Genomic DNA, 13,698 nt, shown 5'->3' with positions numbered 1-13,698 from the left:
ATATAATATTATTCTAGTTTCATGATCCGAAAATAGGTGGAGAGCATTAATTTTGTAAATTCATTAGTATTATACTCTGTATTCCCCTAAAATGAACTTCTCAATTGTAATTTCTCCCCTTTCTTTCATAATTACTACCACTTCAGTTTCGAATTATCTCCTTTATTAAACTTTGAAAAGTCTATTTCTACTATTCATCTACACCACACCAAAAAAAAAAAAAAGTAGTTAGAACTATCAACTTCGAATGTCTCGTCTAAAAAAAAACCTTCAGAAAAGTCCCCGACTTATCCATCATTAAAACTGACTACAAGACTTAAAATTTAATATAATTAATCATTGTGACATATTTTTTAAAATATAGGTGTAATATAGTTAATTGGCCTTTTCGAAGTCAGCACAACAATCGATCAACTTTTTATTTTGCTCAACAAAATACTCTAGCAATATTACAAATTTAGAAGGAAGCAAATATACTGATTATATACGTAAAATGGAGAAAAAATATAACAAAACATTATCAAAATACACAGTTGAACTGAAAAGAGAAACAATTTACCAGCTATAAAGAATAATTATATTATAAATGAAAAGCAAATAATTTATGTCCATTCTCCACTTTTCTCCTGTTTTTTGCTTTTATTTCTTTTACTCAACAGGGTCATCTGACCTTTTCATTCCGGCTACACTGTACTGAAAGATGAAAACAATTACATCTCAAAATAGTCTTGACGAGTTACATCCACAAGAAATACACTCAAATAATATCTATTCATCAATTAAATTGAACTTGTCGACAACATTTGACCACTATCTTCACCAAAGTGATAATTCTCGTAAACGTCAAGTAGAAGCTCCCTACATGGAACAACAGCTCGGAGCTTGATGCACGCAAGGAAAGCACCTGAAAGCTTCCTGTGCAGGCTGTATGCCTCTTCTGGTGGGGGCGTTAGCCTGTGCCTGAGCATTGTTGCCCCAAGGTTCGAAATGCTTTGAGTAATATTGGTTGATCCAAAATCATAGCCTCCGCGCTTGGCAAATGGCAGCCCCACAACAAAACCTGCCTGGACATGAGCCTCCAACATAATTTCAGATTCCTTTCCTGTAAGAAATCCAAGTCTCCTTGACATCTCAAGCACTGTCTCTCTGTCACTATTTGCACAAGCAAGAACCTGATTCAATCATATCAGACAGTCAAGATTTCTCAGCATTTTTTCCTCATGGTTCAATATCCTGTTTGTATCATTCAAAATAGAAATCAACTCTGGCTGGAAAGGGAGAACTGAAGCCAAGTAACTAGAACAGAAGTCATGCCACATATCCATTACATAGAAACTTAGTTCCCACATAAATTAAATTTCCCTCCCTTGAGATTCAGCGTATTACATGTAGATCCCTATGGTTCAGTGAATTTTGACCAACGGAGCGATCTATTTGTTACATAGAAACATATGTCCGGAGTACTACATGTAATTTTCCAGACCACAAGGGATTTATGTGTAACTACGTCAAACCTCAGGTGAGGCCAATGTACTTATCGCTAAATTAAATGCCTGATATAAGTTGCTAAAGATGCCTGAGATAGATTGTGTGCTAAAAGCAATCATTCATGATTCACCATGTGGAAACTTCTTCAGGATTAAGCATAACAGTTAGCAGATCTTTGACAAAAACATGAGAATGTTTAATCCTGCATCTAAAAGTAAATGGGGAGAAAAGTGATGCATCTTACCATCCGTAAGTAATCATCCACGAAATGTTTTGGGTAGTCCCTAGCTGCTCCAAAATCTATAAGATTGATTGATTTACCCGTCTCATCATATAAAAAGTTACTCCAGTTAGGATCAGTCTGCTTGGGATAAGGCAGAAAGAGAAGTATCAAAAAGGGAGAAAATAAAATAAGAAGTAACATACTTGCATAAACACATTCAGAGCAGATGCATGACTGCTCTTTTTACTAAACTTCAAGTTTAAAAATCAAGTTCTGACTGTAGTTACGATCATATAGGAGGAACAAAAGGGTTATAATCATACCTTTCAAGATGGAGAAAAAACAATACTCGTCCACCCACAACAATTTTTTGACAATACTTCTGAAACTATAAATCTTTTACAACTTATCATTGATATATGGAGCAAACCAGGAAATCGTTTTGCGAGGATGGAGCCATACGCCAATTTTATATTTTGCCAAGCAGGTCCAAGCATGGAGAAAAAAGAAAGGCTTAATACTCCCTATATTATGTTTTCAAAAGGAAAACTGCGTCAACCTACAGAAAGTGTACTTCTATTCACTACTCAGATTATGTTAAATGTCATTTTGCTCACAATCAAAGACATCCTTCTCCGTAGTGATTTCTCATTTATCAGTATTGCCCATCCACGTATCACAAGGATAGCAACAGCGGAAGTGGAGAACATGTGGAACAGAGCAATTTACTTCCACACACACACAAAAAAAAACCCCGGATTTCTGTACATTTCTCACATGCTAAAATACAACTCCCTGATGTCCAGTGAAAATCCCGTATGTTGCATTTCTCCCAACTCAAGTAAACAATAATCCACTTCTTTATTGACTTTAATCTCCATTATAAGAAACTACCTTATCAACCATTATTTATTCTGCATATGCCCAGATGATCGAGCTACCAGCGAAGAAAAAAAGAGTGGGCATTGTCAACCCAACTTCCAAGATATTCAGCTAAATTATGTTTAAAACACACTTAAGTCATTTAAAAGGAGCATCAGATTTAAACAAAGGCAGCTCAGTGGATCTGAACACTGCCACCATACTGTTTTCTTTGGAAAAGGAATGGAATTGTCAATACCTAAGATTGATTAAATCCGAAGCACACAAAGCTCTTGGACAAAGTTGAAGTTGTCAAACTGAAATGTTTAGGTTTTTCCTGTTCCTAGCATCTTATTTAAATTCTCCATGCGCTACAGCAACTAATATCAGAAGCACGCTTTAGTTACAGCAGACAGCTCAAGCTTGGTAGACCTTTTAATTATTTCCGAGGAAGAATTGATGCTTAAACCACTTCACTCTAGAAGTTAGAAAGAAAAAGAAAGCATATCGTAATAAGAGGAACAGTATATAAAGCATGCCTGCATGAACCGGAAGATAAATAACTCCATCAAAGTAAGCTCAAGTAACTTTTTCCCAACATAATTGCGAGTTTCTTGGTCTAGCAATGCCACCTTATCAATCGGAACACCTGTAATCAAGAAGAAGGGGGAAAGAAGAAAAAAACATCATCACTACTCATTATAAGCTATGAATTGAATTAATATTAAGTTGCAACAGAGTCGAGAAAGTATCAGTTAAAGCTAATATGGCAATGAGACCAATCAGTAAAGATGCTACTGTGTGCATCTAGGACGTTGCATAGGTGTCAGAAAGCATTGAAACTGAATTGCATGACATTTTCCTTTCCAACAAGTGTGTTTTTTAAAAAACCAAAAAAAAAAATGGAAGGGCACATGTCAATCAGGTAAAATCTAAAATAAAACAACACAAATGAATGAATGAATAATTTTGTAAAAAGGTAAACTTTACTTTGATTTCTAGAAACATTTCCTCTGTCTTTCCCTTCACAAACGAACCAAGCATACCAATTTCTTACTCCTCGACTAAATCCAAGGTCCATACACAGGAGAAAGGAGTAAGGACTATTATCGTTTTTCTATCACTGCTAAAATATCTCTTTCATGTGTAGAGAAAGCAAGAAAGAGATAAGGAAGACATACCATGAACTAATTCTGTGGTTAACACTCTTTTACTGGATAAATCATCCACCACAAATGGAACATATAATCCTTTTACATTGGTCAGCAGACTACGAAACCTTTTCTGATTTTTGGCCTCCAGTTCATAGTCACATTCACGAGAAAGTTCTTCCTTTGCAACCTGTGAAGGAATTCCAGCATAAAGCTTGCACACTTGCATGGCATCATAAATTATTTTTATCCTTAAATGGGGTTAACTTAGTCTTTTTTAGCACAATCAAAACAAGAACGGGATTCTGGAAACCACAAGCAGGCCAGTGAGGCAAGCTCAAACGCAATAAGAACATTTCTTTAAGGAAAAAGAACATTGTGTTTGCTTCAACAGGATCCTCAAAAAACTTGAACATCCTCAAGAAACCAGATGTTGCACACGAAACACGAAAATTTTAGAAGACAAAGGCCCATGCTTGCTTTCACAGCCACGATACTAATATGGGAAACATTTATAAATGTAAGCACCATGATGCAAATTAAAGGTTAATCATGAAATGCAAAAGCTTTACCTTCATTGCATTGTCAATATACAGTTTTTCTGGCATCAAGTTTGTATAAGTTAACAGCAATTTGACATTCTCAATATCACTTTCAATGCTATCGGCAACTCCAGGGTACTGAATTTTCACTGCAACCTCCAAACCATCTTTTGTGACAGCCCTGTGAACCTAAAAGTGATTTTTAAAAGAATCAGGAGGATTTTAAAAGAACAGGAGCTGGAATACAACAGCTCTAAAACTTATAAAATCTCAAAGCATGTCTATTCTAAAACATAAGGAAATCTGACTCGAAATGACATGAAGTGAATCAAAGATAATAATAAGATTATGGTACTTTCCATCACCTGTCCTATACTTGCTGCAGCCATTGGTTCATAGTCGAAACTCATCAATTTATATGACCAGTTGGGACCCAATTCGGCATCCAAGACCTGATTGAGCTGATTCCTTGGCATCCTATCTGCACCCTGACGGACAATGTCCAAAGCTGCCAAGATCTGCAAGTGAAAAGGAGCTAGCGCCATTAATCAGATATCAAAAAATTATAGTTCCAAAAGGATATCAAAATATCAGCGAGAGTTTTTTCGTACTTCTAAAGAAAACCAGATACCTGGTCTGGAAATAATAACAAAATGTTCAGGGTTGAAGGAGCCTACTGAAACTAGAACTTCCACTATCACAAATGCTGCTGTCATCTGCATTTCATAATTTGCTTTTTTGCAATGGTATTATCATTGCCACTTAAACTTGGTTCCCGAGGTTTATTGTACTCAAAGATGTTTGAGAGCCTAAAAATCAGTCATCTTATTCATTAATTGTCTTCTTCCAAAACAACATCCTCTCTTCAATTTTTTGGGTCAAAGAATTTCTCACTTGCAATGATGTCAGAATGTATAATAATTTCAATTTGGTGCTCCATGCAAGAAATCATCCATTATAAAAATCATGCGACTACTAAATCAACCAGTGCATCAATAAATTCCCTCATCAAGAACATCCAATTTCCACCTTTCTTATCCTTTAAATATCACAAACAAGAGCTTCTATCTGTCTCCCACAAGTAAGATTCCATAATAGTTGACCATTCATTAAAAGTTACTCTTTTAGCAGACAAACTTGGATAAGGCAAGAGTTTCCAGAATCCATCATTAACAGGAAAAAATTTCCCAACAAAAAAACAAACTCTCTGTGACTTTATTTTTTCTTAACAAACCTCATCTTTATGGTTACAATGTACAACTTGGTTCCAATAAAAGTTTAGATAAAACTTGAGCCTAGATTCAAGGTCTAAGCCAATCTGGCAAATTAAGATATCTGATGCGTCAAACATGTGCAGTAAAACATAGTCATAGATTTCACACCCATATCACAATTATCTTCCAAAAGTAATTGAGTATGTATCTTTCATCAGCGCACACACAAGCACATACATATATGAATTCATAATCTAGACAAATATGCATTTATGCAAGTAACGTACCGGTGCAGGTACAAGAGATTCATCTTGGATGCTCAACATTTGGCCTAACTTGAGAGCTGCTCCACGCATTCTGCATAATGCAAGGGCTAAACGTTCTGCATTTCTCTCAGACAAGAATGGGGAAAGGGCATGTTGGTCGTTTTTCGAGTTATGTGTACCAAACATAATCCTCTTCGCAGACTCCTGAAGTGTGCCCCATGCAAGACCAGCTCCAAGCCCGGCAAACCTTCAATCATATGTCATTCAATACTTGACTGAACCTTATTGAAGCTCAATGTAAAACTTTGGTCACACAATTTACAATTAAGGTAATGGGAATCCACAATCATTTAGGGAACTGCACTAACAAAAAGATAGGTGCTAATAACTGAAAATGACCAGTTGAAAAAGAATGAAGGCAAATTAACCTAGTATAAGTCGCATAAAAAAGTATATGCAGTATGGATAGAACAAACAGAAAATAACATGAAAGAGATGGATTCATCTATACAAATATATGAGCCATGTACTTTGACGTAAATATATATTTTTTTCTCAACCACTCATTAGGTACTATCATATGCAATATCGAGTAATAGCCAAATAATTTCATAGATACTTCACAAAGGCTTATCATATTTTATATTCTCTCTGAACCCAGTTAAGTACCTAAAGGTCCAGTTGCAAACAGGAATGCATTTTTCACCCATTTTTTGGTTTCGAAGTTTTTTTAGGAGATTCATGAAAAGGAGAAAATCTCTTTCTGCTGGATTTTTTTTTAAATCATATCTTTTTACTTCACAGTGCTCCAATATAAATATTTCTTGCAGAATTAAAAGGATTCAAGAATTGTCTCGATTTTCACTTACTCTAAAGGAGGTGTGTATCTACTTGAGCTTAACCGAACAAGTTCCTCCCATCCTTCACTTTTGTTCTATGCTATCACCAGAAGCTTAAACCTTGAGCACCACACCACAGCGGCACACGTGCATACTAATCTTTGCAACCTACCTAGGTTCTTTCCAAGCTCCTGACTTTTATAAAGAGGCCGATTGATTTAAGCAATATAAATGACTAGAATGACGGATTGACTTACCCTATCGCTCTGGAGAAAGGGGTAGAAGGAACTCTCCTCTCCCTGGGCTTCCTTTGCTTCGAGGTACTCACAACCCCGTCCATTATGGCGGCATTTGAGGTCGAGGGGCCATCTTGCAGATCTGCATCTAAGGAAGTTTGAAAATCTGCATTGACGGAACCATTCGAGATGGAGGGGGCAACCATTTGTAAAGTTCCGTCGGCATCGGGCTTCACTTGGGCCTCGGATTTCGGAGGCGGATTATCAGCATCATCCATGAAGTTGAACACGCTGCCTGTATTCCTATGGGCATCATCACTACTGTCAACCTGAGGTGCCCGAGTGTCGAGACTTCGGAGCTTGCCTCTAGTTAGTCCCGCGAAGTCCGCGGCAGAGAGAATCGAGGCCTTGATTAGGGTTTCCAATTGAGCACTACGGGGGACGCTGACGCCCTCCTTAGCCACCAGAGATAACCCATTCACCAATCTCGCTATGTCCTTCAAAGATATCATCGCACTTGTACTGTCCGTCAATAACAACGCACCTTACTTTAATTCAGTGAAATTTCAATCAATCAGCACAAACATCAACATGCGACGGGCAGCTGTCCAACTCCGAAAACGACGGCTATCCAAAAGGATAAAAAACGGAAAGACCTCCCTTTGAGGAGCTGGGATCCGGTGTCAACATCATGGTGTTGGCTTTACGTGTGCATTCTTCGTCGTCAAAACTTAAAAACAGCTAACGACTAACCACCAGTCCCAAGACCGACTTGATTTTGCATTGCTTGCCTATGGAGTTTTTTCCTTTTTTTCTTTTGGCGTTACCCCTCTTATTAGTAGCTATTTTACTATTCACAACTATACCTTTTATTTTCTTCAAAAACAATATCAACAAGTTTTCATAATTTTTGTCGGATTAAAGTTATTTTTAGTTATCTGATTATACTCTATTTACATTTTAATTCATATTTTTTTTGGATGGTGAAAAGTTTATGTAGTTTTTTAATTAACGATATTTTAGAATACATTTTACCAAAAAATTTTAAAACTATCAAAAAATGACACATGAACCTCACATATTAATTTAAATTGGGATAGAAAATGTAATCGACTAACTATGATGTGGCTTTAAAGATGATGTTTCCTTGAAGAAAATGTAATCGACTAACTATGAAGTGAACGTAAGAAAAGATAAGATGGTTGCAATTCTTACCGTGACACCTCGATCAAACACTCATAAGCCTTTATACTGAAATTAATGCTAAAAAATGAGAGAGAACTCAAGAGAGAAAAGGGTGTTTTTTTTGGTAGTGTGTAAAATGGCAGAACACCAGCCTATTTATAGCCATGGATAACCGGCTGCCATTTAACAACCTCTTAATGCAGTAGGTGTAACAACCTGCAGTTTCAATTCTGCCATAAAGGCATTGAAATGCAGCTTCTAAAATTGAAATGTTTTTTTTCCTGGCATTGATTCAAAATTTAAACTATTCCAAATATTTTTGGAACAATATATATATATATATATATATATATATCCTGAAAACTAAGATATTCGCCCAAACGCCTAGAGTTGGAGTGGGGTCAGATCGAGACAACACATGTGTGGGCACCCCTATGTTTACTCTAGTCTCCATAACACTTCAAATACAATTTTGGACTTGAACTTAATTCCAATAAACTTTACCAAAACGAAAAAAATAATAAACATTATTCACTTAATTGCATTTCATGCTCCGAAAAAAGGGGCAGGGTCATTTAGTCTTTGTGTCGGTATCCAGGCACAAAACAGGCATTGATGTTTATATTTTACAAGACGCATCAAGAATAATAAATCTTCCATACCCTGATACCAAATCTCACTAAGTCAGATTCCTGAACACGGAATCTTCAAATGAACCAGTACAGTACACCAGGTCATGTTAGACCACTTTCATTTCAGTAGATGCATTGTTCATTTCTCGATTTCTCATTACTTATTGAAGATGAAAGATTGACACCTGTACATCACATTGGTTCTACATTTTATCCAGTCACCTGTCGATTCTAAGGTTATTACAAAGATGGCCGAGTTCAGGCCTTGCATCCATCCAAGCAGTGAATTTCATCTCATTTGCTGAAGTGCTGTACAGATAGGATCTAAATGCTATCAGGAAGAAGTATCGCCTGCACACACAAAAACTAGAAAATGTGACCAAGCAAAAAGTGGGAGCTTCTTGGTGTATATATACACTAAATAGTAGGATCCAAATGCACTCTATAGTTAGTAGGCAAAAAGCATATGCTACTGAAAGATCCTAAAACCAACCAGTTTAAGTCGAAACTAGAACGCATACTAGGCTGGTAGCATGCAATTTAAAATTGACTAGGACTAATAAGCAGTATGAAAAAGTATAACCAGAGGTAATACAATGGATGAAACATTAAAAAGGCACAACATCCTGCTGCAAGGTAGAATAATCTATGTTACAAACTATGAACGTATTAACTACTCTGGAAAAGAAACTAACCTTAAAGCCTTAATGCCCATATCCACAAGGTATGCTCGGTGTTCATCGCTATCATTAGACAGCTTTTCAAGTTCCTTGCTGTAGTATAGAATGTCATCTCTCAAATGTCCAGCCCCAGAACACCTTTAAAACAGAAAAATGAACTTGACGACTACAGAAAGGATTTTTAGACCAATAACTAGAAACAAATTCATCACCAAATAACACTGTGGAAAACCTACAGTTTATATCAAAGAGGGTTGACCCAAGTATCTGCTTTTTCTCTATCATTTTCTAAAACATTGGTTGCACATACTTCATGTTACCAGTTCTTTTCCATCTTCGGCACTATTTACATCCATACTGAATGCCTAGTATGCTATGTACAAAGTCAAACTGTATAAGTTAATGCCTAACTTGATCTGTTATGTTATTCCTCTGAACAACTTTGATATTGTAAAACTTTAAAACCATAGCAATTGTTAATTTGTCAAATCTTATGTTATTTATTAATTGTTTCATATTATGTCATTTGTTACCTAACTGTTGAGCACTGAATTAAGAAAAATGTTCAAGATGAATGGTAAGCAGTACGATCTGGACGTCAATTTTATATGGAGGTAAACATTGCTTGAAACTTCTTTGGTTCTGGAACTTATGACACCAAAATCAAAAATCAAAGATGATTGGCTTTTCTGTTAAGAAGGTGGTGGGAAATTGAAGCTTGAGATGCAGTGTCATGAGTCAACCACTAGTGATGAATGGCTTTGTAAGGGCATCTTCCTGAAGTCACATGGCTGGTGAAAAACTTCGTTATATTTTCAGTGAGAATGAACAGTGATAATTTCATGGTGAAAGAGAGTGCTAGAGCACATGTTCCAGTCGCAAAAGAATAAAGCAGCAATAAGATTCTAATGCACACCAAATTACCTAGTAGGTATGGATGGAAAAATATCTTATGTTCTCTAGGTAGAGCAGTATAGGATGTTTCACTTGAAGAGATGGCTACTTTTCCTGAAAGAATTGTGGTGTGGAGTAATTACAACGGAAGTGATTGTATGAAATGATGAATGCAATGGTAGAGTTAGTGTGTCATATGAGGGTCATTAACTTCAAGAGTCTAGGAGATCACTGTGTCAATGAGAAAGTTATCCAACAATCTCCTGATTCTAAATAAACCCAGCTAGTTTAGTTTTTAAGTCTTTTGGACTCCTTTGAGGTCGGCCAACTGATATAGCTGAAAATAGCTAAGCGCAGCTTAATCGATCATTCTTCTTTGCAGATCGCCGCCTCCCATTCAACTTTCTGTTACTCTACTAAAGTCTTTAAAGAATGATAATGAAAATTAAAATACATCGGCTTCTCTTCTTCAAGTGATGTTTTAAATACTGCAAGTAAATTTTTAGACAAAGTGACAAGCATGGTTTATGCACAATACTGTAAAAATCCTGGACATTCATCTCATGGCTAATTACATAACCTAGTTGCAAGGTCAAATGACCAAAAGAAGTTTGATACAAAGGGTGATTGCTTGGACACAATGTATATGGATATGTATGCACAATGATCAATAGAACAAGAAAACGACTATGGCAAAATGTATTAACTGAAACATTTTCAGTTACCTATTCAGTCATGTAAATAAGGCAGGTATGTTGTAATAACTATGTATTCTTATGTACTTGGTTTTGATCTTATTTCCAGGTAATACTTTCATTTGAAACTAGAAATATACTGTTTCATCCATTCTAGATGCTTGATTATAGTTTTTCTAGAATACCTCTAATTCAGATGCAGATCAAAGCATGAATTCATCCTTTAGCTTAAACATGCATCAAGGACATACAGAGAAATACACCTAATGTCTAAAGAAGACCATACTTATCTATAACCGAGTCAACATCTGCTTTGCTCTCAGGACCTTGAACAAGAACTCTAATTAGGCTTAGTATGTCCCTGTAATCCCCCATTTTGCGTGCTTCCTCATCAGAATTGGAAAATTCTTCCTGCGAATTAGACGAACATGGACTTGCAATATATCGTGAGACACGTGAAGTTAATGCTGCCTCTGCTTCAAGTTTTATACAAATTATAGCCATAGCATAAGCAACCCCTCCGAATCCTGTGTGTGATACAAAAAGATAAGATCCTGCAGAGCTGTAAGGGATACAAGAAGGCAAGACAGCAGCTTTAGTGTCCATGATATCGTTGGCAAGACAATGATAGATGAAAAAGAGGCTGTCACAAGAATGCTAGTATCTTAATACTATGTCAATTGACACATGCACTACGAAGATATGAAAATCATAAAAAGCAAATTGTATGCAATAGTTAGATGCAATCAAAATATAAAAGGTTGAAAAAATTCATGTATATGTTAAAACTAACTTCCCAAAGCAGGATTTTATCCCTATCTGAGACAAAGCAATTAGCCTGATTACATAGCATGAATACCTTAATTCTAATTTGAAAATATCGGCTAGAAAGTTTTAGTTGGAAAAATAGAGCCTTTTCTTTAGTAGTCATTAATAGAAGGGTCAACAGCAAATATTGGACAATATGCTTAGTTTTCCATGATGCAATGCCGTATGCCGACAACTTAAAAGCTCTAGTCCGGATGCATACAGCAATATCATCTAAAACCAGGTATGAGCACACATTACTGGATGGTAAAAACCAGATTTAGTACTTACTCCTCCTTACAGTATTGGATTGAATCAACATCTGAAGCTAGGGCTTCTCTCTCTCTAGTTAACGGGGTCCTCTTATATGCTATATTGTAGCCTTCATGCTTCAGAGCTGCATACACCTCTGCAGGAGTCTTAATATCATCTACAAAGATATTCTCCCAGTACCCTACGACACTAGCCTGTTGTAATGCAGGATTATATTCTTCACGGTGTAAAAGCATTCTACCACCAGATTGTCTAATCTCTGAAATTATATCTTCTTTCAAACGTGCCTCCATGTGTTCCACCTGTAAAATGGAACAAGATGAGAAAATTAATATCTATTTACTTCATCAGCTGTTTTATCTTGTGAACAACATTTTGCAGTGATGGCATACCACAGGACCAGTGATTCCTATGTGCTTCAGAGTATCAACAGGCTTATTGAGTTCCCTAAGAACAAAAGGCGTGTTGTTGATATAAACAACAGCCTCTTCCCGGAGATCTGTTAAAACTACTTTCTGAGGATCACTTCCTTCTGCTGTGGGCTTGGCACCTAAATAGGCTAACATCTCTTTTGCACCTGCAATTGTGGGGGTTGCCATGCTATACACGGGGTATCCATCAACCTTGAAAGACAGAAATCTCAAGAATGAGATATCCTTCCATTTATTATTATAAAAAACTTAAAATTTAAAATATTAGTTTGAGACAGTGAACTAGTTCATACACCATTAAGTGATATTTAGCAAACAAAATAGTGAGGCAAAATTCATGTCTCTCATGATATTTAGCAAACAAAATAGTAAGGCAAAATTCATGTCTCTCATAACTGAATACAGCCCAAGTTTCTTAATTACTCGGACAAAGATGTTTAAATCAAACAAGGAAAATACTTAAGATACAAAACCAGCATTCAACATCTTTACTTTACTGGCGTAGCATTCTTTATATGAGAAGTCTACTTTATTCAGAAATATAACTTCCCTTGAAATTTTCAAACTCAAACTCACACTGGTATTCAAGGTTAAGTTATCAAATATACATTTAATAATCACCTAAACTTGATACAGTTACAGAGATGAATCTATACATCTCAGGTTTCCTGTTCATTGAATAAATTTGACCTCTCTGGGTACCTTGTAGACATGTGGTGCGCCATGAATTTGTATGTTGCTAGAAGTTCTTTGACCAGGAAAGAAATACATCTTAAGAATAGAACCTTTCCCCAAAACTGAACCATTACGGTCCTTCACAATTGCCTCCATAACAGCATCTCCATGTTGAGATTCATGTGGAGCTCTCAGTTCCTCCTGCATTTAGAAACCTAACAAACAGTCAATGAGAAGGCAAAAGAAAAACATGCAAACCCCCTGATATTTTGCGTAATGAAAGAAGCTTTACAGGGACAGTAAAGAATCGGCCAGGCCTCAGTCTGATGGACCATTTCATTGCTTGAACCTCTGGTCTCTGGTGTAACCAACTCTTAAAGGTCATTCTGGACTTTCCCTGTCCGCAAAATCCGTCAAACTCTTCGCTTCCCAGATATGCTGCAAAAGCAATTAAACGGAAATAACGCTCCAAATACTCAGCACCACGGTTTAAAGCTACTCTCCTTTCTCTAGGCTCTACATGCTGCTGATTAAAGAGCTGTCTGTATTGCAAGACAGCTTGGCGTATATTCTGCAATGCCGAACATCGATCTATTATAGAATTTA

At 36.4% G+C, this 13,698-nt stretch overlaps 3 protein-coding genes across 3 annotated transcripts in view; all 3 read right to left on the bottom strand.

The window, feature by feature from the left end:
- LOC105162976 overlaps positions 1 to 165 on the bottom strand; it is a gene marked incomplete in the record, with an annotated part of 3,276 nt that extends 3,111 nt beyond the window's left edge. The window contains 1 exon segment of the mRNA XM_011081159.2: positions 2 to 165.
- On the bottom strand, positions 555 to 7,732 carry LOC105162977 (protein ABC transporter 1, mitochondrial). Its single transcript, XM_011081160.2, has 8 exons — positions 6,842 to 7,732; positions 5,767 to 5,992; positions 4,631 to 4,783; positions 4,296 to 4,454; positions 3,754 to 3,913; positions 3,112 to 3,221; positions 1,733 to 1,849; positions 555 to 1,172 (listed from the first exon to the last, which is right to left on the bottom strand). Exons 1-8 carry the CDS (start codon positions 7,330 to 7,332, stop codon positions 780 to 782), a joined length of 1,809 nt encoding a protein of 602 aa, XP_011079462.1. The 5' UTR covers positions 7,333 to 7,732; the 3' UTR covers positions 555 to 779.
- LOC105162978 (paladin) overlaps positions 8,524 to 13,698 on the bottom strand; it is a gene marked incomplete in the record, with an annotated part of 21,162 nt that continues 15,987 nt past the window's right edge. Inside the window, 7 exon segments of the mRNA XM_020695124.1 lie at positions 8,524 to 8,988; positions 9,333 to 9,455; positions 11,193 to 11,468; positions 12,005 to 12,288; positions 12,379 to 12,609; positions 13,120 to 13,293; positions 13,385 to 13,695. Coding sequence (XP_020550783.1) covers positions 8,856 to 8,988; positions 9,333 to 9,455; positions 11,193 to 11,468; positions 12,005 to 12,288; positions 12,379 to 12,609; positions 13,120 to 13,293; positions 13,385 to 13,695 — 1,532 coding nt within the window.

Source organism: Sesamum indicum, linkage group LG6 (assembly GCF_000512975.1).
Source record: "Sesamum indicum cultivar Zhongzhi No. 13 linkage group LG6, S_indicum_v1.0, whole genome shotgun sequence".
In the NCBI taxonomy this organism is placed as follows: Eukaryota; Viridiplantae; Streptophyta; class Magnoliopsida; order Lamiales; family Pedaliaceae; genus Sesamum; species Sesamum indicum.
The sequence above is the reverse complement of the archived record's forward strand: the minus strand, read 5'-3'. Positions and strand labels throughout refer to the sequence as shown.

Coding starts and splice junctions, on each gene's coding strand:
- LOC105162977 (XM_011081160.2), bottom strand. CDS start 7,332: ATGATATCTTTGAAGGACATAGCGAGATTGGTGAATGGGTTATCTCTG. Junction 4,455..4,630: donor CTGCAGCAAGTATAGGACAG/GTGATGGAAAGT, acceptor AATCACTTTTAG/GTTCACAGGGCTGTCACAAA. Junction 3,222..3,753: donor AACCACAGAATTAGTTCATG/GTATGTCTTCCT, acceptor TCTTGATTACAG/GTGTTCCGATTGATAAGGTG.